Below are 24510 nucleotides of genomic sequence, written 5' to 3' on the forward strand. Positions count from 1 at the left end.
GAATCTGCTGAGTACACAGTAGGACAAAATTGGCTGCACTTAGGTGGGTCCCTTTTTCCTCAAACACATAATCAAACTCCCATTTTAAAACGTTACAAGTGATGCTCTCCAAAGACTAGTATTCTGCTATTTTTGTGTATTAAGATTGCTGTGGTTTTGAAGCTGACATTTTTACTGTTATAAAATCATGATTAAGAAAATAAAGAAAGGCTGTAAATGTGGCTGTGAATGTGAAAAAGTCAAGTGTAGCAACATTAATCTTAGCTTACACTGGTTTTGTAACAATTCGAAATGCTCTTTTTTGTTTGGCTCATGGAATAGGTGATGGAAAAGTAAATCTAAAGCTTCATCTGCATTCAAACTGTCATAAAAGCTTACTGTTACTAAAAGGGAAAGGTCTTGCCCTTGTATTTCCCTGGTCTTGACTGCACGGTCCTGTTCCCTACTTTGTGTTGTCACTTGATTTCCTGCTGGATTTTTACTTGGATGATGTGGTTTTCTTCCACTTGAATGACTTTTTTGCTGGGTCATTTCTTAGCTGTTCTAGGGAGTTTAAGTCAGCTCACAAGTGCATCCTAGATGACATTCTAAGTTAGGGGAGGAGGGAGTGGAATCCTTGCCCCTGTTGGCAGTGGTGCACATAGATCAGTTTCCCATGGGACTGCACCTTCATCCTTAGTTTTTTCACCCTTAACTAAGATAATACAAAGAAAACTTATATTCTTCTTTTCTCCATTCAGTGTAAAGAAGGTAACAACTTAATTTTTTTTTTCTCTTCTTACAGGAAGAGGATGATTGGAAGGAGTTTGAGCAAAAGGAAGAAATTGATTATAGTGGTCTTAGAGTTCAGTCCATGCAAATAAGGTACTACTTTTTTCTTTTTCTCTCCAGTATAATCATTACGTATGTCTAAAGTATGCTCTTTCTTCAGAGCTGCCACCATGGAGTCCAGTTAAACAAAGGTTTGATATGTTTCTGCTAGTATGGAAGTTTGCTGCAAGGTAACTTACATTTGATTGTTCTCTGCCAATGTTCTCTTTATTTTCTAAATCTCTGTTGATATTTTAGGTCTCAAATTTTTATTACAAATGCCTAACATTCCCCTCCATAAAGAATAAAGTAGGAATTTCTCAGAGGAGTGCAGGACAGTAATTCCCACTAAATCATTTGACTGCTGTAGGGGTCTGTTTTGACTGCTGACTTGGTCTGTTCAGCATCTCTGTCTGGGGAGTGAATTCCTGAACCATTGCATTTTTATTTCAAAAAACTGAAAATATAGTTGGTAAAACTAGTGTCCCATGACAGGATCCCACAGGACTGGTCATCCAGGATTCTTTGTTTGCTTTTTCATTAGATTGTTCCCATAGTCTGGTCCAAAGTAAGTCTACTTAAGTCTATCTTGGTTAAGAAAAATGTTTCATCGGGTCAGAAAAAGGACATTCTTTTTAAAGAGTGTCAGTCTTAGACTGAGAATGTCACATAATCATCATTGTCCAGGTATTGATGATGTTCAGAATAATGTCATCTTAAAATCATCTTACCTGTAACCAGTGCAATAGATGCTTTCTTCACTGTTTGAGCAGGTCTTACATATTCTTTGATTCATTTACTTTTTTTAACTAACACCCACCCGTCCACCTACCCCTTCAGCTAACTAATCCTTTTAGACCATTTTGCACGTATTTGGTCCACAAGTTTTCCATACCATTGAAGTGTCACAGTGGATAATCACATGTCAGAATGGACAAGTAATAAGTGGGCTCCTGCTTCACTGACTACTAGTACTGTTTGAAAAATGAGTACTTGGGTTTTCCAGACAAAGGCTGGCATTCTGAATGCTTTTGATGCTGTGGGCAGATTTTCAGGCATGTGGAAGTTTCTGCCACAGGATTTTGTAACCACTCAATCAGTGGATTCAAGAGGAGAGTGGAGAAGTAAATGGAAGAAAAACCCACTGGCGGTTATAAATTATCCAGCTCTGGATATCTTTTTGCTGAAAATAAGACATAGAGTATCTGGTGGGGGTGTGATGTTCTGTGTACTTACTCTGTTCTGGCTAGTCTGTAGGTATCTGCTTTTGACTGTAGTTTAAAATAGGACAGTGATGTGCTTTGGCCCTTGGTTCAGCTGACTATGATTGTTACTGTATTTGGAAGAATAGTGAAAGGCAGTTTAATTTTCAGAAATGGTAGGTATTTTTAACTGTTCTCTGATTTCATATACTGAAACCTTATCCAATCATGATTAGTAGGATTTGGTGTATTATAAACTTCTGTATTCACGCTTTGCTGCTGCTGTTCAGATCAGTGTCTTGAGTTTTTCGGTGGCCTCACCTGCCGTATATGTCCCATTATACCACACAGCTTTCTGTAGTAGCTTTGTCTGGCAAATTATTTTGAGTGTCTGACTATTTCTATGCAAAATAAAATTGTCTAAATAAAATACAGTCAGGCTGTTGCATAGCATTTATCTTTTTAAAATGGCATGTTTTACTTTATTTTTGATTGCCTGATTTAAAAAAAATTGAGTAGGTTTGTAGATTGTATTTGTACGGGTAATATAAGAGTGTTTCTCGGGTGGTTGTGGTTATTGGGAAAGGGAGCTCAGGACTTGCTTTAGACAAGAGGAAGAAATTGTGGAAATGTAGTGACAGAAAGCATTTTATGGAAACTGGACTTGTAGCCCTTTCCTGCTTTATCTTCTCATCACTTCCGAATGCACGACTGTCTTTGTAAGAAAAAAGTCTTTAAGCTCAAAGTAAGAAATCAATGTATTTGATCACTTAGTACAGTTTGAATGTGTCTTTTTTAATGAACTTTATTCTTTCTCAGTTGTGAAGTTATGTAGCAGTGTGCCAAAAATTGTTCAGATGGAAGTACTAATAGAGCAGTTACAGGACTAACGTAGTCTGGTAAAATCTAGTATCCAGTACAGTAGCCATGAATTCTTGTCTATGGCGATTGTGTAATCTCTGGCAAGTCTTAAACCTCTGTTTGTAAAATGCTAGTTGTCGTTTCTCTTTTATAGTGAAAAAGAAGATGATGAAAGTGAAAAAAGAGAAGAACCCAGTGACAACTGGGAGGAGACTGGTGGTGGTGTAGACAGATCATCTGGTCCTTGGAACAAGTCAGCTCCTGCACCAGCACCTGTTGTTGAACCAATTGGTAAATTTAACTCGGAGTTGTTGGTTTTTCCAATCAGAAGCACATCAGCTTGAATTGAGCTGCTCAGAGGTTAGAGCTCAAGGAGCAGTTCTACTGAGGCACCTTCTAACATACTAATGGCTTGTTTGACGTACTAGCAAATGAGGACATTCTCCTTTCAAGGGATCTGAGGAACTGAATTTGATAGTACTGTCAGATACAGTAAACATGAACATGGAGCGGTTTTTGTTAAGAACTTAAGAATATTTTCTTAAGATTGTTACAGAATATCCAAATAGTTCGTATTTAAGGTATCTGGAGAGGTGCTTTACATAACATTTGACAAATATAATGATGTGTTTAAATTTCTAGTTTTAAATGTAAGCTGCAAATAAGAAACATGAAGTCCTCATCAGTGGTTTTGATTCCCTGAACTTAGTGAGGCAATACGCTGGAGCCACATTTTAATTTGACTACCAAGTATAGGTTAAATTAGGTGACACCTGGTTTCCTGCCTTGCCTAAAATACCTGCTTCCAGAGCTTTAAAAGGCACAAAAACATACTTGTATGATTCTATTCCTCTCAATTTGTTTGTTGTTGGTTTTTGTGGGTTTTTTCACATATGAATGCAAACTTACTCTCTTGTCTAAATCTTGTTCTTATTACAAATAGTTACAGAAACCCCAGAACCAGTTCAGACTGGTGGTGTATACAGGCCACCTGGTGCCAGAGAGGGTGGCAGGCCACGAAGAGCACAGCAAGGACCACCAGAAATTTACAGTGATACGCAGTTTCCATCACTGCAGTCCACCGCCAAGCTTGTAGACAGTCGAAAGTAAGTACATTCAATTAGTTCCCTAAGAGACATATTTTAACTGCCTTCTCTAAGTTCTTATTTTGTTTTAGGGCTTAAGCCCGAATCTTTCCACAAAGGAAAGAAATAACTTAAGAAATTACTCTGTTTGGCAAGGAGATATGGGAGAGGTCTTAACGGTATATTCATACCCTAGGAAGGGCTTCCCATTAAATAACTTTCATAGAACATAGCCCAGTGAGATAGCCAAACTAGACTGCTGGTTACCTTACCTTTGACTTGCTGAAGGATTTCCCTGAAGCAGAATATTTAAGCTCTTGATAGTATCTGGTTCCCTGAGGTCCTAGCCACGGTGAGGCTCTGGGTTAGTACTGCCAGTAGACCTGAGTAGGATGTCTTGAGCACACTGCCTTCTCATTAGAGATGTGAAGGTAACTTAAATGGAGGAATGGGGTTTAATACAAATATAAATCAATAAACTTGCTGTCTAAGCTGTGGTTTAAAATGATGAGCCTCCTCAATTTTTCTGAAGTGTTTAGTATTTTGTGGTGCTGAAGACTTGAGTCTCTCCCTGCCTTTGAATCCTGATCTTCCCATAAGTTCATTCCCTACAGAAGAGATAGCTAGGCCAATAACCTAATTCATGTGGGTTTTGGGGGCAGGTCTTGTTTTGTTTTTCCTGCTTGCTGTATTACTGACTAATACAGCCTAACAGAAGCTTTTTCTTCTGTGTTTTTTTTCCTGGTGTGGCTTTGTCTGCTTGGCAAATGAGACATGCTGTCATTAATGCTTTAGGGTTTGAAGGTTGCAAATGAAGCTAAGACTAAATCCTGAGCAAGCATTCTAGAAATGGACCTCTGCTTTCTAAAACCTATTTTTCATAAATGCACTTAAATTTACTTTTGAGAATGTTAATATTGAAGTTTAGAATGTAATCTGAATTGTACTGGGTGATGAGCTTGATTCTGAAGATACAGTTTTACAAGATTTGCTTGGGAATGTTTGGCTGGTCTGTTAAAACTCTAGACCTTAGTGTACTGTGTTCATAATGTTTTTGCTGGGATGGGGTGGAAATCTACTAGAAATTCACGACTCAGAAGCTAGTGATAAGATATTTACTGATTACATTTATTTTCCCTTAGGGATAAAGAAATGGAGAAGAGCTTTGAAGTAGTAAAACACAAAACTAGAGGTAGGGATGAGGTCACAAAAAAACAGGCACTTAAACTTCAGCTAGACAACCAGTATGCTGTGCTTGGGGATCAGTAGAGCTGCATACACATTACAATTAAGGAATGCTTTTTTGGTAACCCTTCTACTAAGGTAACTAAACTACAGCTAACGGCTATGATGAACATGCCACCTTATTTCTGCTGGATCTACTGCAGCAAGTGCAGACTACTTTGACGTAAGTGATTGGTTCTCCTGCACTGTGGAAGCATAATATGTTACAACTTCTCCATTGGATATGGGGCAGATTAATGTAAATGATTGAACAAGAGTCATCAGTGTTCTTTAATTGCTGAGAGAGATACCTACAGCCAGTGGTCATTTCAAAATCTTTTTATGTTCAGATACTGAGCCTTCGTAAAGGTTGACTACCTCAGACTTGCTGCACTCATTGTGGACACCATGTGGATCACAACTTCTGGAAGAGAAGGTTACAGCTGTTTTAGTGGCCATCTGAAACTTGAAACCAGCTCTACTGGATTCCTGTCAGAAATCCTGCAGAAGTCAGCCATTTGGTTCCAATTTGCTATAACAAAGATTTAAGTGACCTTAATGACAAACCTATTCTGTTCCCCTTCTGAGGAATCCTGCCATGTGTAGCCATAGCCTACTAGAGACTTCTGGAGCATACCATACCACTCATACTATCTAAGTAAAACAGAGCTGTAGTTTGTTTACCTTTTTAGATAGCTGTACTGAAGTAACTGCAAAACAAATTAAAACTCGTTCAGTATCAGATTTGAGGAAAAGTGGGTTTGAATGGTCTGTTTGCATTAGCTGTTTTCACAGTTGTCTGTTTAAGAATTTTTTCCTATACTCCACAAAAAAAATTGCCTGCCTTGTTTCTGCTGTCAAATTGCAGTATTTTTAAATAACGATGAGATATAGTGAAACAGAGTTTATTTTATTTTTGTCATGAGGCTTGTCTTTCTCACCCTGAAGCGCTAAGATATAAGAGATTTGATTTTGAGTATCCAGACTCCAACTACAGTCTTCAGAATTTCTCATCTAAAAATTAGATATGTGGCAGTAGCAGTACTAGATAAATCTCTCCTCTGTTAAAAATAGTTATTTGTTTGTTGAAGGGTAATGGTTACTTGATAACCAAAATAACTTAGTATGCAGAGGGATAACTAAAGCTGGTAAGCCTTATTTGTTTGGCTACTTCTGTGAAGCATGCAGGCTTTTTGAGGCAGAAATCCTCTAAGTAAAACACATAAATGGTGTTTATTCAAAGTTGCGAAGTTTAGTAATAATGGAAGGCAATGACTTCTTTAAGTTGCTGTCATCTCTGATTTAATTTAGTGGAGGTAGGCAGAATGGTGCTGATACATTGAGAATATAGGACATTGCCTGTAACTTGAATGATTCCATGAATGAAACCTGTCAAGTACCAAAAGTGTCCTGCTGTAACTGTTTCTCTTCTCTGAATTCTTACACCAGAAGCAAAATGAAGTACAATAGTGGCGTGCTCCAGTGCTGGGGTTTCTCAGAGTAAATGCCAAAAAATAGACCCAATATCTAGGAGTTGCCAATGGCAAGAAAAACAAGGGAACAAAACTTGTGTGTGGGAGTACTGTTTATGTGCACAAGATGAGGATAGTGCAGGAGTTGCCTACTTGGGTTCCCTTTGACTAACTGCTGACTCACTTTAAATCTGCTTCTCTGAGGCCAATGGGAATTTTGCTGTTGACTTCAGTGGGGCTGGGGTTTCACCTAGTTCGTTTGTGCGCAGACTAAAACTGGCCTTGCCCTTGCAGAGTTAACTGTCTCTAAAACTGCTGCTAGAAGCTGCTATTAAAGAGAGGGCTCAAGAGACTAAAAGTTGGAGACTTCATTTGGAAACAAAACCCCACTGAAAGACTGATAACCCATACCTTGGACTCTGAGCCATGTATCTTCCTTGAAAATATATTGTTGCCAGCAAAACTGTTGATTTGTCACTGAAGATTTCTATGGAATTCATGGTAAATGGACATGTCACTTGGTGTGGTAGAAATGTGAAAGTTTAAAACACTTTTCCTGATGCTATAAAGTAATTGAGATCACCAATGCACATGAATCAAATTTTAGTCTGTGTGAAGGGTAGATGAGACTGTCCATTGTACCATCTTTATTTGAGGTTTTGGGCATGAATTCTGGCAGTTCAAGAAAACCCTGTAACAGTTTCAAATCAAATAAAATGGAAATATACATGGATTCTGGAGTCTAATGAATCTTTACCTTTAGTTCTAGCTTATGACTGTACAACAACTGAGGAATGCAGAACATGTGGATCTCTTAAGAGACAGGCCATGGAGTGGGTAGTCAGCCTTATGGTCAGGTGGGCTATGTTTTAAGAGCTTATCGCAGTGCATATTAATGATTTTTATTTATACATAGAAGTTTAGTTCGCTAGCTGTCAGAGTGTCTTCTTACTCCCACCATACAGGACTGGTTTGAGATTGTGAATTGAGTATGAATGAAGCTTTGATTTGCTTTTCACTTGGAAGTAGCTCTGCTAAATTAAAGAACAAAACCCACCCCCAAACCTCTGGATGGTTGCGGTCACTGGAGTCTATCAGCTACTGATAGATAACTAGAGGTGTTATTCTGGGGGCTTTGCTTAAGCCTATCATTCCAGGTTCTTTCTGGAAACATAAAGGAAAAAGACATGCAGTACAGAATGTTAAACTATTTTAAAGTGTTTCTTGTGTTAAATATTGCTGCCAGCAACTACCCGAATACCAGTTGTCAGTATCTTCCTTGTAACAATTAACTGTTCTGCGTGCCTGAAATCTTAAGTCAGTCCTCTGTGGAAGCTCAGTATGCTTTTGAGACTCTGAAGTCCAACTTTATCTGGTTTGTTGTTGCATTCATTTGAGGCATGCTAAGAACGTCCATCTCATTCCTTCAAAATGCTTGTTGAAGGCTCATTCCATAAATGAAGGATTGTCAGTTGTAGAAATGGGATTCTTGATACCAGTCAGTAAAATGCAATTGTGTGCTACTTCAGAAACTTCCTAACCTGTTACATGCTTTTATGGTGGGTTACTTGTTAATTTCCAATTTAAAGGTTCTGTTTTACTTTCTCTGGCTTAAAATAAAAACAGCCATAAAGTTACCAACTTGCTAGTAGAACATTTAAATGTCCAGTACTTACTGGGAAAGGAACAATTTGGATTTGTGATTCTCAGTGATACAGTCTGTATTTAAGGAATGTTAAAATGCCAAAACCTAGTAATTTTAATAAAGTTGGACTTCTCAAATGCCTGCTGTAGGAATCTGGCATCTGTATTTACTGGAGCTGATGATAAATGTATGAGAGGATTAGGTTTTTCCCCCCTCCCTGCCCCAGTTTAGCTGTGCCATGTTTAATCTTACTCACAAATTAAGAGGAATTGACAACTGAAAGTGACCATCTCCTGCTCCTCCAGTTTTGTCTTTGTACCTCGCTTTACCAGTCATGCCCCAAGTAACTCTCTTACAAAACTTATGAATAGGTGAGCTTTTAATTGTACAAATTGTATTGGAGACCTGACACTACAGGGACTAGGGGTTTTGGTATTTGACTGCATCTGTTGGCTCTTGGAAACTCTTTCACCACAAGGTGGCTTGAGACACCTGTGCTGTTTAGGTCAAGTAAACACAACATACATTCAATAGGGCTGCACTTGGGATTTGCTATTTGAGCTTTTGCAATAGTTGTATCTTTTTGTCCTTCCAATTTCAGCCTGGTTGAGCAGTTTTAAACTTGCTTGTGGTTTTCTGTCAAGTACCATAACTAAAATGGAGCAGCTGATTCTTTTTTTCAGACTAACAGGGCTTCATGTGCCTAAAAGGTGTTTATTTACAAGGTAGTAATATTATTCTTTCCAATATTGACATGGTCAGAGAAATGAATACCTCATGTGACCAATTTGTATCAGAGGCCCAAGAAACTAGATTTTGCCAGAAACACCTCAAGTACTTAAAAAGCTTTATGAATAGCCACAACCGACTGTAATTCACTTCTCAAATTGTTCCTCTGTTTTGAGCTTTTAATTTCACAAATTGGTGTTAATGGTAAATAGGGGATCTATTTGGGAATATAAGAAAATAACATGCCTATTTAAATTTCAGATATATAAATTAGGTATGTACAAAAAGGGAGGAAATCTGGCATATATTTACTGATTAAGTTCTTCAGAAAAAGTTAAAAAGTCAGGTTGTATCGAGGCTAATATAAGAACCTGCAAGCTGTAGCAGATGGAAGAAGAAATGACAGGAGAAAACAGAACTGAGGAGTCTTAATACTGATTTGGTTGTCATAACTATCTTGTATCTAGAGTTTGGCTTCTGAAGCACCAAGTGTAGTTCCACGGTGTTCTGTTTGAAGTGAAATAGAACACGAAGGAAGGCACTTTTTTTTTAAATTAGGGAAAGTGGAAATTATGCAAAGAAAACATGGGAGGTATAAGAAGAGAAGGATTAGGAAGGCCATTCACTAAATAGTATTAAAGGCATAGCCTGAGGTAGGGAGTGGAATGTAAGTGGCTGGGTAGAAGTGCTGCATGGGTAAGCACTGCTTTCACAAGTGACAGATCCATCTGACTTTAAATCAGCAAAACTGTATGAAGTTTGGTACTTGGGGGGGGGGGGGGGGGGGGGGCTTTATCTGTTTCCCTTTAAAGAAAAGAATTGGGAAAACCTGTCCAAAGAGAAGGTAGAGTTTTGCATTTGTACAAAGCTGTCTAACCAGTTGCCTGAAGAGAGAACTGAGAAAGGACAAATTCCAAGGTAGTCCATCAAACTTGCTAGGAAATAGCTTATTTCATATTTAAGAAAGCTTTTTTACTTCTGCATGATAAAAAAACTGAGATACAGACTCAAAGTGCTATGAAGAAATTTCCTTTTTTTGTGAAGCATCTTCTAATGGTATGTATATCCTGTTTTTATGTTCAGTTGCTGAGAATATGTTGATGTAGCAAGGTTAATGAAGTTCAATGGACTGCTTAGCCAGAATACAAATATTAAAAATGTATCACAGTATTAATGAAGCACCAGAAAAAGTAGTGCATCTGGAATACTGGAATGGAAAGTATAACCTAAAGCAACTGTGTGCACTGAAAAGAAGCAAGCCTATTTTGTAACAAGAGCATAGGACCAAGAGAGTGGATTTGGTTTTCCACTGAGCTGCTGTGTTACCTTCAAGTAATTTAGTTTCACTTTGCCTCAGTTTCCCCAGCTGTACCAAAAAAACCCAACAACCTACCTCACAGGGGTGTTGTGAGGCCAAAGCTGTTCTTTGTCAAGGGCTGAGGCTGATGGAAGGCGCTACAGAGGACTAAAAGTCTTTATTAAAAGATCTTTTAATACATTAGCTTTCATTACAGTATTTTATTACTACTTTGGGAAAGGCTTGTTTCTACAGAATGTAACATACATTCTCTTTAAGTATTACGTAATTAGACTTACTCTATATATGGGTAAGGAAGAAGTTCAGGGTGAGCACTCCAGCTGGCATTTCCTCTAATTATCTGTGCAACCCAAATGGTATACCAATATGAGGATTTTTGTTGTTACATGGACTAAATTAAAATCAATATTGCTATATCTTGTAAACCCTGTGACTGAAATAAAATCCTGCTGACAGTTGATAGCCATCCCTTATAATGTGGCTGTTCTAAATTTTGTTCAAAGAGTATGAACTAGAAATGTTCACTCCTGAAAGCGTATCTTTACGTCAGGATACTAAGTGGTATTTTGTAGTAGGAAATGTGGAGAGGAAAGATGAAGGGAATAAAACAAAGGGAAACCATTGTTGATGGAGAGGTTTCTGTGAAATAGCTAAAGGAAAGAAATGATCAGAAGATAGGGCTGAGAGGGGAAGGAATACAGATAGAGAAGAGGTGTTTACCCTATTTACTATTCTCTCTTGTTTTATCAGTTAATTGCAGTTGAAGGAACATGAAGTAATTTTTACGAATATGCCCTTGTCTGCTGTTGCTGGTGATTTCAAGGTTCATTGCTCAGCTTTTACAGTGGGCCTCCAAATGGAAGCAGAGAACATGATGGTGACATGCAGGCAGATAAATTAAACCTCTGGTGGGTACTGAACAGAGATTGAGGCCCAGCAGCTATTTTCTCTTACTGGTATTTTTGTCATTGCAGCACCTCTAAGACAGTTGTTAATGTGCATCAGCTGTGACAATTCTCTGTCAAATTATTTCTGTTAAATTTCAACAAAGTATTGCAGTTGCTTCAGAGGAAATGTTTAACTAGCTGAATAATAAGCATTAAAGAGTAACGCAAGGGGGCTTTTTGGAATACTTATGGTGATGATGATGACGACTGATATGGAGGTCAACAGACTGATAGGTGGCTTAACATGACTATAGCCTATTATATGGTAGGAGAAGTACTTTTAAGATGCATATCATCTATTGTTTTCCTCTCTTAACAAATAAACTATCCTGGTCTTACTGTCTTTCCAGCTATGAAGAGCTACTTCTACCACTCTCTTACCACTTTCTTCCCTGTATTTTTCTAATATGTCACTTTTTTCAAGGTGCTGATAAAATGGCAAATATTCATTGAGGACCTCTAAGAGAAATATATGCTGTAATATTTTTTTCCATATTGTTCTGTCTTTAATACAGCCTAACATCTTATTCGCTTTCTTGACTGCAACTACACATTGAACAGATGTCTTCATCAAGCTGTCCATGGTGATGCCTAGATCGTCCCCTTGAAAGATCACAACTAATTCAGAATCCACCAGAGCATGTATGAGTGGGTTTAAAGCCTTTCCAGTATTCATTGCCTTGGGTTTACTTTCTGTTGATGTTCACCTGCCACTGAATTGCCATGTTTACAAAGTTAGTTAGCTTACCCTGGCACTCACCATCTTCCCCAGTGCTGACAAACCTAGTAACTTCTATGGGCACTGGCTTTTGCCATCCGATTACACTGGAGTCTTCAGTTTCATGTATGTAATTCACTCTTCTTACCAGTGATGAGCACAGCATACTCCTACTAACTCTTACTCAATCTGATCTCTTCTGTTTCTTGTCTCCTGTCTTCTATATTGCATTTTCTTTTTAAGCTCACTTAGAGCACTGAAGTCATCAAGTTATAACTGTCTGCTTTATTTCAAATAATTTGCCTACAGAAAACTGTCAGTTAAAATGTTGTTATAAGCTGCTTTTTTTTTTTTTAATTAAAACAATCACTTATTTTGTATCCCTTTCAGAGTATGTAAAACCATAGCAAAATGATTCAAACCATAAAACCAGGCTGGTACAAGAGAACAAATGTGTTGAGAAACATACGTGAATCTGTTCTCCCTGAGCTTGACTTCACTGGTTTCTGTGGAGTTATTTCTGTTACTTGAGATCAGTTTCATTAAAACTTGATTTGAGATCTTCTTAGTCTAGATACAGTAGCTAGAATCACGCCCCAAAGCAAACTTGTTTTAAATTTCTGTTTGTGGCAGAGATGGAGCAGATGTATTACTTGGTCTCTGACCAGCAACCAACTGGGCTCAGCCATACTTAGTCTAACATACCTGTTGTAGTATTTAACTGGACATTGAAATTAAGATTATAATATTTGAGATGAAGATGAGTGCAGCAACACTGGGGGGGCAGGCTTAGTCTTTGTGGTTTGTTTCATCTCTTCACATTCCCATTTTGTGTTTTAAAGATCACACATCTGTAAATAAGGTTAAGTCTCTAAGTGGTGGCTGCATTTACCAGTAATGTGATGTTTATAAACACAAAGGAGGTGTTGTAAGGGAAGACTCAAGCCTGTTAGGCTTAAGAGCTGCATTGTCTCTGTATCAGAATACTGTATCATATAGAACAGCTGCTTTTCAGAACTAGTAACAACATGTGGTTGAGAAGAACGTACCTTGGATTTTGCATCCAAATAAACTGTACCTGTTAGGTGTTCTACCCCAGCAGTTACTAGTAGTCTGTCAAACAATTGTGGCTGCTGGTGGTTTCTAAAGTTGGCAAAGGGGAGCTGAGTAGTTTTTGTTGTTTTCATGGGGGTGGGAAGAGAGCAGAGGCAGTATTATCTGTCAGTTGTTAGACTGTAGTACTTTGTACCCTCTCCCACACATCTAAAGGACTCATCCCTGCTGTTAAACTTTTCACAAGCCCTGTTTTGCCTGTCTAAATCCTTGCTGTGTTCTTTACTAACCATCTAGTAACCTTCAGGACTGACTAGTTCTGACTGTGTGCTGTGTCTTTAATGTGGAAATTAGGTAAAAGGCAAACTGGCTTTGTAAATGGGCATGACAGTGTTTTCTAGGTAATGGGCTCTGCTAATTTTTTTTCTGCAACTCAAAGCCCAACAAAACCCTCTTGCTTTGACCTTTGCTTTACCCTAGAGTATTCCCTCCTTTTGTTCATCTACATTACTACCATGCTAAGGATTTCTAGTCAGATGCCTGAATTATTCACCAGTTGTTTAGGAGTCCTTGCTTACAGAGCTGCTTTCTGAGTCTGGATCATGCTGTTTTTCTTCAGTTAGGGCTCTAGCATCACAAACATGGCTCCATCTGTTGCAAAATTGCTTAGCAAGTCAATGTGATCTCCTTGAACCTCAAAGGCTACAGGGTAGCATACAGCAAAATGAAGGCAGTAGCGCTGGTGACAGTACAACACATTTCAGCTATGAAAAGCAGTAGAGTTGCATGACTGGTAACATGCTAGCTCAAACAAAACTGTCTTATCTGGACAGCACAGTCTAGCCCAAAGCTAGACCATTTTTATTTTTTTAATGAAGAGATTACTGAGTAAAAAATAGCGAGAGTTACTTTAAGTGAAAAAAGATGAAACTGAATTTGCTGTCAACAGCATACCAGAATGTCTCACCACCAAACTTAACCTGAAGAAAGGAAGATTAAAGCCCTTTGAGTACTTCTTGTAGTACAAGAGAAAAAATGACACTGGCTGGCTGGTAGCCCACTAAGCACAGCAGAAACTGTTGCAGCAAAGTAGAGTACAATATGATCTATTTCTGAGAATCCCTGTGTGGCCCCCCCAGTTAACACAGGAACCTAATATTTATATATGTTTATAGTCATAATTTAAGTTCAAAACCTGAACTATATATATTTTTTCTCAGTAGATTTTTTTTTTGAATCCTGGTTTACTTATCATGGTTTCTGCATATGATAACTTCTAACTGTGCAGTGCACACACCTGTTGTTATCCTTTCCTCCCAGGTTAGAGTAACAGTATCAAACTCTGTAAAGCACTTTTGTGATGTTTCCTGTGAAGAAAGCTGAAGAAAATAAATTTAACACCACCAACTGAATTTATACCTCCACGTTTGTCTGTTGTTGTGTTCACCCCCCTCTCTTCAGTGATTCTGAGCTGTCAGTGTGATGGACAGCAGCATGCTGGTTGTGAGGATGTTGTTCTAGGCTTCAGCACAGAGGAGGGGCTGGCACTGGCTGTAACAGCTGCTTTCTGCCTGGGTTCCCTCGGGCACTCCCTCCCTCCTGTCCTTCCTTCACCAAAGCTGCTTTAGTGCCCACTGAGTGTGGATGTCCACCTGGGCAGTGCATGCCCTTGGCCTGTTTTTGGCACATACCTATGTGCAAGCTGAGCAGATGGCTGGAGAAGAGGTAATGCTCAGATCCCACCTTTCTGGTTCCACTGGGGGTTGCTGTGTGTGTCATTTTAACTGCTCTCCTCCCCTGCCCCCAGGATTCACAGCAGCTGCAGGAACTGTGAGTCTCCAAGACTACTTTAAAGCTTAGCTACATGGGTCAGGGAGTGGTTTATCTGTAAAGTGAGAACAGCACTACCCTTCCAGTGCAGCTGCTTCTGAGGACTGGGAAGAAGAAAAAAAAAAAAATCACATGACCCTTAGGTCTCACCTACTAATACCCACACCTATTCACAATGCCTGCAACACAAAGCAGCCCTTTGGAGGTAGAGCAGAGAATTGCCAGTGAAATACAAAGGTAATTAATTCAAAATGTGATTTAAGGCATTAACAGCAGCATTATTTTGAGTGTGTGGCCTTTGAGCATGTCAGAGACATTTGACATCCACAAACAGCAAAAAGCATCAAGCTGTTAAGATCAAGAAAAGCAAAGCAGGTGATAAGACTGTAGTCTCTGCAACTCAATATAGCAACCTTGCCACAGCCTAAGAAGCCCCTGCTGATAGGGGCACTGATTTCACTTTTTAAAAAGAATCAAATCCCTCACATTCGTTGGTGGCTTTCAGTCCTTCCTGACAGTTCCTTCAGGTCATCCCAACAGCATGTTGTAGAGCTTGGTGACAAAACATCCACTGTGCTTAAATACGAAGCAGAAGCACAAAGCACAGTCGAAGCATAAAGGCAAGCTGCATTCCTGTTTTCTCTCACCTGAGTCTCCCACAGCTCAGGCCCCAGCAGCAAGAGGTTAGTTCTCCCCAGCCTAGAGCAAGATTCTCCAGATTGCATAGTGCTTAAGATGCTTGTGGTTCCTCCTTTCTTGTATATGCAAGGGATACTGACACAAAGACCTTCTATAAAACAGTATTCATCAACTGGAAGATAAAAGTTGAATAGACCCCTGCCTTCAAAACAACAAAAAGGCAAGTTAAATAGACTTTAAAGATGTTACATGTATTTCCCCAGACAACTCCAGTGGTCCTGTGCAACTGGATGGTGTGCTTTTCTGTTCAAACAGGCTGCAGCAATTCTAGCTGCTTAAATACAGCTCTTCAGATTTCATAAGCACAAAGACTTTTATCCAGCCTAACACAGTGCACCTCACATACAGGAAGTTCAGTTAATAGAGACTCAGACCCCATAGTTACTAAAAAGTCAAACAGTTTGTCAAAGATTGTGGAACATTTCCAGCTGCTGGAAATGAATGTCTTTGAGTCCGCAACAGGAACAAGAGGCAGAACAAAGAGGGAGCACGGTCAGGCAAACTTCACCTCTTGTCAAACCAAGCTGGTTCTATGTTTGCTGAACAAATTCATTAACACTCAGAATGGCAGAACCTCTACAGCACTTCTGTTTCATAGAAATAATTTATTACACCCACTATTAGTACCAAAATTTACAAGCCAGTTGTTCTTTTTGTCCAGTTTCTCTTCCCACACCCCCAGTAGAAAATACCAAAAGAGGAAAAATTCATGTAAAACCCAAGTCCATTACTGTGTGGGAAATGCAACAGCATTCTCGTCAACTGGTATTTTCCCCACAACACATGGATAAAAGATGCGACAGGCATCTCACAAAGTGCTTCTCAACTATTATTATACAATGGTGCCCCTAAACAAAGTTACTGCTGGGACACTTACCATAACATTTTGGAGACAAAGTATTTTTTTGATGAATTGTTGCCACATTTTTAGATGCTACTGATAACTACAGCAATCTTTCCTATGAGTATTACTGTAAACTTATTTTAATCTCAGGACAAATTAGAAGTGAAACTCAAAGCTTTTAATGTTTGTGGTGAGAATGAAAAAAATATAAATATGAATTTTAAAAATGTACAAATGAAAACCATGGAATTTCCTCAGTGTATTCTGGATCGCTTGACTCTGCTCATCTCTCCCAGTGCTTTTCTTTTCTGGGATAATCCAGTTCCAAGTTCTGTGTTAGTCTGAAGGTAAGAATCAGCTTCTGGCAGGCAGTAAGAGTCCATTGGGGGAGGTGGATCCTTCAGAGGAAGGAAAAAAAACAAACAAACATGGTTTAGCTCAAGAAGCTTCTAAGAAGAAACAGCTCATTAGTTTTCTAAAATTGAAAATAACAAAATGAACATTACACACCTACTTTTTTAACGTTTTGCAAGCTCCCTATTCTCCCTATCCTGCAACAGATCCCACTGCCAGCACCAGAACAAGTCATGTTATAACAGCTAAAATTTGAGGCCACGGATCAAAACACTTAGCATAGGCACTTGTGGCCAGAATTCCTGGCCAAGCAGGCACACAACCAGTACAGCAGCAGTCCCTTTCAGAGGCGTCAGGTGGCTGGGGCCGCTGGAGGCAAGGGGCCTGCCCCCTCTGCCTGTGGGGCAGGTGAGGAGCACTCCCAAGAACCCCTGGGCATGCACACCTGGATGAGGTAGTCAGCGATGTACTCCGGTTTCAGGCAGTTCACTCCTTGGGCTGCCGCCTCCACTACATTAACCCTGGTGTTGTCTGGCTTCAGCTTACTGAAGTCAGCAAAGAGATGAGTTGCTTCTTTAAAGAGACACACAGAATGACCAGAAAACACCTACAGATTAAAACACGACAGACAAAAGTGACTTTATTTCTGTGGTTCTTCCCCAAGACAGATGCAGTTCTGTAATGTCATTCATCAAATTAACTAGCAAACCGATGGGAAATAAAATACCATTTACAGTTCCATTCTGCACCATCAGGTGCCTTTCAAGAAGGGTGATCCTTCTCAGAGTGCAGCACAAATTCTATCCTCAGTTCCCAGCAGCACCACTGACTTGTGACCTCAGACAAGCTGCCCTGCCTGACCACATGCAAAATGAAGATGACATAACTTTTTTCTCCCACCCTTTGACCATATCTCAGCTATCCTGTATAAGTAATTTTGTCAGCTAAGACCTTTTACTCACATAGAAAAAGCCCAGCACAGAGTTTAACAGGGGAAAAAAAAAAAAACACATATGTGTATTTAACAATTTTTTTCAAAAAACTGCATACTTTTGCTCCTCCTGACTGAAGAAGGCGCCTGAATCCCGCTTCCTTGGTTTGATCAACATTCAGGATCACTTTCCAGCCACTGAAAGCTCCCTAGATAAAAGACTCAATTTAGTTGAAAGTACATCAGTACTAAAAAAGCACAAAGACTTAATGGATCTATAATTTGCCCCTTTGGGGAATATCCAGATAAAGATTTGCTATCACCTAGTTTTACCTTTAAATATAAATGGCACAAAACCACCCACAGAACATAGAACTATTGGGGCATCACCATACAGTCAGGCCGCTTGCCCCCAAGCCCTTTCACCTGCATAGGAAGGTGGGCAAACTGATCTATGAAAAGGCCCTTGGCAATGAGTGTTTTTTCCAGAACACCAGACGCTCACCTACAGAAACACATCTCAAGAAAAACAGTTACTTGGAAACAACATTTCCCCTCCTACCCCATGCACTACATTATCTACTCAGTTACAGTAACAGCACCTAGGGCCAACTGGTTGCCTTTGACAAGCACTCACAATGGTTTCCAAGTAGGCAAGGGGTACAGAGGATTGGTTTCAAGCATTCATTTAAAAAGGTTATTGTAAAATACATGCAAGTCAAGACTCATCCTAATACGACTGAAACATCAGCAGTATTTCTACTTTTTGACGAATACTCAACTGCAATGCCTGATTTGAGAGAGAAGTTAAAAGGCTTTGGGAAGCCCAATTCCCACTTTGAAAAAATCTCACTTGGAAGACTATGAAACTTGCACCGTAAAAATCATGGAAGGTGCAAACTTGTGCCATGTTTGAAATACAACAGTATGCTCACTGCTAGAGCTATGAAAATGCTGTCCAGAGCTGTATACAACTATATTGCACAGCACAGGATTTCTAGCTGCTACTGCCAGTACCAGTTTGGTTTCCTCGTAAAGCTGAGTTAGGTTAGCTCCCCAATCAGTGATCCGAAGTGTAAATATCACCTTCAGGGCCAAGGGATGTTTACTTACGTAAGTAGCCACGTTCCAGCTTTGCACAAAATGAACAATGGTTCAGGAGGAGATCAAGGTTTTTGATATGACAGCACTAAGTTTTTTTAAAAACAAAAATTACTTAGCTAGAATATATCCAGCTAAGCCATTTTGTTCTTAATAACAAGGCAGATTACCTTTCCCTGCCAGTTAAGTTTCTGAGTTTCTTGGTGACAACCCCTGTCCTGTCCACTCACACTAAAGAACTTACGGGAGTATCTAAATACCTCAACAATACCAGTTTCTTGCCTCCCTTTGTGAATTTTTTTCCTCCACCTCATGGCTGCGAGTGCTAGTTTCTTCTGGTTAACATTGATTCCAGGCAAAACATTAAGTATGGAATTGCTTCCCCACTCATAATCTTCTTCCTAGAACAATCACAAGCTTGAGTTACAAAGCAGTCCTCCCAACTTTACTAGCAAAAACATAAATTAAAAAAAAAAAACAACACACCAAAATGAAACAAACAAACAAAACCCAGAACAAATCCCAACTCACTCTAGCTTTATATATTGATTTTATCTGGCCAAAACAGTTCTCGTTAAAATTAAGAATTTAATTAAATTAAGAATTAGTTCTCATTAAAATTAAGAATGCTTTTAATTGCACATGTGTACCTAAATCAACGCATGCCTTCTGTGACATCAAGTCACACTGCAGACAACCAGATTCCTCCTGCAATGGAATTCAACAGCAGGGCAAAGCAACTCACTACTATGAACACAATTGACTCTAAATTTCTGCAATGTCTTCCAAAACAGTGAAAGTTGATTGTGATGGATAAAAGATATGAACCAGTCTACAGGTATTATTTTAAAGTTAGCCTGGTCAATGTAAAAGAACTGCTAGATCCAGGAGAAGTGTGAAATAATGGTTAGGGCAGTGAGGAGTTGGAAGAGAGTGTTCAAAAATGTTTATGTATGTGGTTACAGAGTTGGATCACTTGAAATTATTATGTTCATTTATTGAAAGGATCAGGATTTAATTCCTGGTGTGACAAGATCCACATAACTTTAGCTGATACCAGTGAGAATTTACCAGAAGATACTCAAGCTTCCATTTTCAGAAGCAACTATAAAAATACAGGTATTTTATTTGTCCTATACCAGCAGTTTGGTCCAGGACTAGTTTTCAGAGAAAAGTTTGCCAAAAATTTCTCAGACTTTGGGTCATCTAAAACTCCCAAAGCTCAGGCACCCCAAAATTGCTTTTGAGAGCTTAAGTCTTTTCCTAGTACTGCGAAATAAAAGGAAATGACAAAAGGTGCAACATACTCATTTCTCAATAATAAATCACATGCCTGAACAAAGCAGCCAGCTCCTCTACATGCCTCCAGGTAGGAACGATGAAGCACCCACTTTCCAGCTGCCATCGAAGCCAAGAATTTTTCATTTCGAAGAGGATGTCCCACAACAATGTGCGTGCAACTTGGATCAAAGCACTGTTTCTCAAGTACTATTCCACCTTGGAAGTGAGGAATGAATTCAATTCAAAAATATTTAAGGGTCATGCTGTACCAGAGAAAGGATCAACTCAAAGGGAGAATTATCTGAATTCAGATAAAAATATACTTAACTCAATTTACACTGAAAATATTATCATTGAAGTGACATGGGCAGAAGCTGGCAAGAAATGAGGAGCAGTCAGGATAGAGTGGCTCTGGTAAAAATGAAATGCCACTGTAACACAGACAGGAATGAGAGAGACACCAGAAGACAGCAGATCCTGGGTACTGACAACAGTAAAGAATGAGGCTGTTGTGGAGACAGCTAAAAGAAACTGCCAGAAGACAAAACCATTGCTGTTTTATGGCAAAGCTGATCACTCATCATAATATATTCAAAGAATCACTCACAAGCACAGAAAGCCATAAATCTGAGATCTCAGATCTGATGAGTCTTTAACAGAAGCCCTTTCTTTTCCCCAACAAGCCATAGCTGACCAGCTTAGAGACACATACTATTCTTTGCATATTACAAATATCTGGTACCTAATTCCTCAATCAGATGGCAGTAATCAAATCTTTCTTGAGGATTAAGAGAAGACAGCTGAAATTTACGGTGTTTTTCTGGTTCTTCATCAGCCTTCTCATCTTCTATAACAGCCTGGAAACACAGTAACAGATTTTGAAAATATTACAGAAAGATTACGTCGACAGCTGACTACTTCTCTACCAAACAGTCTGGGTTTAGCCAGGAAAAGCAGAACCAAACCTGTCAATCACTTGACAAAAGCTTGGATCTTAGCAAATCAATGTTAGGCTCTTTCTTAACATCCTATTGGTTCCCCCTTTCTTCAGGGGGCAACTGAGCCAATCTGTCATAAAAATTAATTCTCCTTCACATCCACCGATTGCCAAATTGAACACATGAAGAAATCATCATCCATCTATTACACTGCCTCATTCATTCAGGCTTTCTATAACTTCAAGGGTCTTTATGCATTTCCACCACAGCCTATTTACTAACACGACACATTATGCTTCTGAAGACATAAAGCTGCTGAAAGTTTGAGCATCAAGTGATACACCGCATACAAAAGACTACACCCATTTTCCTAGCCCCTTCCAAGTTCACTATAAAAAAAAAGCAGAATTTTAAACCAGGTTTTTGTCAGAAAAATAATTTTCACTTTGTAGCAAAACATAAATTCTAGATCGCACCAAGGAAACAGAAGTCTAAACTTTTTTCCATCACCCCAACATGGCTGGAGGATTTCCAAGTAATACATGCAGTAACTCTCCACTCTAAAGCCCACCTCAGCATGCCAGCAGGAGCTAACAGGACAAAAAGCTTTATTTGTCTGAACAAACAAGCTTTACTTATTTGAACAAACATTATTTGTTCAAAATATCAACGAAAGGAGGAAAAAGAATAGAACTGCACAAAAATAATCCACTTGAAGATTTTAAATGCAGATATTCACCTATTTTAAATTTATTGTCAAGTTCAAAAGTTCTTGACATGCCACTACATCTCGCAGAACACAAATAATCATAAACATTTCTACATGTGACAAACCTTTTCTTTGGGCTGTGGTGCCACAGGAGGGTTAGCCAGTGGGAAAGCAATGCTGGGGGCCTGCGGAGTGGGGATCAAGTGATCTTTAATCGGTGTTTCAGGATCCCTACATATAGGATTCTTTAGACCTTCAGTCAAATCTCCATCTCCAGCCTCGGGAACAGCTGTGAAAGTAAAGTGCTGTTACATGACTTGTATTTGGCTGAATGTAATTATGGATAAAGTAAAAAATACAATTTAAAAAGTAGCTATCCTAAAAGGACAAAACACAACTGCTGCTACAACATGTACAGTTACATTTCACTATTGCCTTTCTTAAAGATGCTCTTCCTTATACCACAAAACCAGCAACTGCAATATTGCAGACTCATGTGCCTGGATGCCTTGTTTTGAAAAAAAAAAAAAAAAAAAAAAAAACACAACAAACAAAAAACCCAAACCCCCAAATGGCCTAATTTCTTTGGCTAAACCGCCAACTGATTCAATTGAACCAAAAATCAACTGAATGCATTTAGCTAGTTTTATTAAACCTCCTCCAGGACAGGGTCAGTTTTCAGGAAGACTGTTGCCACAGGCAGAAACTCTGTAAGTAGATTGTGGGAAGGAGTTGGGGGCAGGAGAGAGGCAGTGGGGAAAAAGCAGTAAAGAATTCCGCTCTCTCTCAGGAGGCAGGAATAGGAGGAAAGCAAAAACAGATTAAAAAACTTAAGTGTGTTGCTTCCTTAGTCCTAGCAGTAGACTAAAGACTTCAAAAAGAACAGCAAAGATAAATACAGTATCTTCACCAAATCCTGACCTAAGCATGTCCATCAGCAGCTCTGACACATCTGGTTTTGGGCTCATGAGTATGTTCTTCCTGTATCTCCATTATTCACTTATGAATATTTCCACTACAATTAAAAAGACTCTACTACTGGTATTCCCATCTGAATTCCACTATATCTACCTGAAAACCAGCTGTGGTTCCAAGTAAAAATTTGGAAGATTTCCTAAAGTTGATGCAGACTACTTTTAAGACAAGCACTGCCTTGGCACTGGACCACAAGTGGCAAATGGATAGGCAAGCTTCTCTTTAAAAAACAGCAACACATAATGGACCTCAAAGATGTAAAATTGTATTTTTGACATTTGAGAAATGCCAACAATGCTCACTTTTTTTAACAGGAGAATTTAAACACTACTGTATTTTAAAAGTCCCAAAGATCAAATGGATGCTGTAGCAAAGAACAAGGATATTGTATTTCTGATTTTACCTATACCAGCAATCTCTGCATCAGCTAAAGATCCTCTGAAGGCAGACTCATCCATGTTCTTATTGACGTTACTCTGACCTTGCTCAGTGTACTGGGAAGGACTATCAGGCCACTGAAAGTTGCTGACAAGTCTTGCTCTCTCCTCCCTCGCAGTAGGATCGTCCCAGATGATCTGCTCACTCTGGGATGGCTCTGTATTTATATCTGTGAGTGCCTGACGGGATTGCCTAAGGAAAAAAGCATAGATACTGTAAACATTCATTAGTTTTATGGAAGACTACCATACCAGAAGGCAATGTGATAATGAGCATATCAACTATAGCATCCAAGTGACTTCATTATTAGAAAGCACGGCTAGGAAAGGGAAAAATTTCAGTATAAAAGCAACTTCAGGAGCTTGACTTTGTGGCCGTAAGTGTCAGCATGGATGAAAAAATAGGCAACCAAAGTATCAGTAGGAGATATTGTTATTATGTGTCATATTGATAAATTATTAAAAAAAATCAGTGTACTCTGCTCTTTATTGAACCTATTAATTTGCAAATAAACACCAAGCTAAAGGAATAATTTTGCAATGTTTCCATTACTTTCTCACTGTTAGGTCAGCACTGTTAAAGCTCAAATCCTAAGTCTCTGTTTAGAGAGAAAAGAAAAAGAAAAGAGAAACATTCACAGAGGTGCTTTGCAGGAATATCTACTACTTGTATATGAGCTATGTACTACAATACTGCAGCACTGCTTTCTTCAAAATCTATAAGAACACTAACTAATCCTAATCTGAAGAGAAAGAAAAATCAGTTGGCATAATTAAATTCAAAACTAAAAAAGCAATTATATTCTGTGATTTTTTTGAAAAACAAAAAGATACCTACTATGGATTAAGATAACATGCTGACTTTACCTAGCACGTCCAACTGAAGATTCTAAACTGCAAGAGAAGCAACTTAAGTATGTTAAGTAGTGAAATACAATACATCAGAAAACCCTGGAGACCTATTCATGTTTCAATGAATGTCTATGTGCAGGAAGGACAAAATAAAATACTCTGAAACACAAATCAATACCTTAGAGCTTCCAAGACCCTACTGCGGCCATTTCGCACAGAGCGTGTGCTATCAGGAGTGGTTGGAGAACCGTCAAAACTGTTCCTTGAAAGGGACCCTCTTTGCCCTTGGGGTTTCACTAGCGATGTGGCAGACATTATCTCCTGCAGCTGCCTTTGGAAGTTCTCCCTCATTTCTAGTGCTTGGGTTAAAACTTGAGAGAAGAAACAAAACTCACAAGATCAAGACTGTTGTATTGTAATAATTGAAAAGTAACTGAAATTCCAGTCAACTTCTCCCCCCACTCCTCCCCAGGGACAAAGACAATACATTAAGCA

At 39.0% G+C, this 24510-nt stretch overlaps 2 protein-coding genes across 3 annotated transcripts in view; one reads left to right on the plus strand and one right to left on the minus strand.

The window, feature by feature from the left end:
* Positions 1–780: 780 nt before the first annotated feature.
* Positions 781–6197, plus strand: CDV3 (CDV3 homolog (mouse)). Of its 2 annotated transcripts, none has more exons than XM_010292373.1 (4): positions 781–864; positions 3028–3164; positions 3817–3979; positions 5101–6197. In XM_010292373.1, the coding sequence occupies exons 1-4, from the start codon at positions 854–856 to the stop codon at positions 5225–5227; spliced, it is 438 nt and encodes a 145-aa protein (XP_010290675.1). In that variant the 5' UTR covers positions 781–853; the 3' UTR covers positions 5228–6197. The 2 variants fall into 2 exon arrangements, with proteins under 2 accessions (XP_010290675.1, XP_010290676.1); XM_010292374.1 differs by having other exon boundaries at positions 791–864; positions 5533–6196.
* A 10403-nt stretch (positions 6198–16600) lies between these two features.
* Positions 16601–24510, minus strand: part of TOPBP1 (topoisomerase (DNA) II binding protein 1) — a gene marked incomplete at its 5' end in the record, with an annotated part of 15502 nt that continues 7592 nt past the window's right edge. The window contains 9 exons of the mRNA XM_010292375.1: positions 16601–16835; positions 17237–17398; positions 17842–17931; positions 19084–19224; positions 20157–20320; positions 20847–20961; positions 21877–22040; positions 23130–23356; positions 24194–24386. Of these exons, the coding sequence (XP_010290677.1) occupies positions 16692–16835; positions 17237–17398; positions 17842–17931; positions 19084–19224; positions 20157–20320; positions 20847–20961; positions 21877–22040; positions 23130–23356; positions 24194–24386 (1400 nt within the window). The remainder of the gene's footprint in view (positions 16836–17236; positions 17399–17841; positions 17932–19083; positions 19225–20156; positions 20321–20846; positions 20962–21876; positions 22041–23129; positions 23357–24193; positions 24387–24510) is intronic.

The sequence above is a fragment of the Phaethon lepturus genome, unplaced genomic scaffold (genome assembly GCF_000687285.1).
Source record: "Phaethon lepturus isolate BGI_N335 unplaced genomic scaffold, ASM68728v1 scaffold35118, whole genome shotgun sequence".
Lineage (NCBI taxonomy): Eukaryota > Metazoa > Chordata > Aves > Phaethontiformes > Phaethontidae > Phaethon > Phaethon lepturus.

What these genes read in the sequence shown, in the direction of transcription:
- CDV3 (XM_010292373.1), top strand. An exon ending in ACCTGTTGTTGAACCAATTG is followed by an intron (nt 3,165 to 3,816) that starts GTAAATTTAACT and finishes TATTACAAATAG; the next exon opens with TTACAGAAACCCCAGAACCA. An exon ending in AAGCTTGTAGACAGTCGAAA is followed by an intron (nt 3,980 to 5,100) that starts GTAAGTACATTC and finishes ATTTTCCCTTAG; the next exon opens with GGATAAAGAAATGGAGAAGA.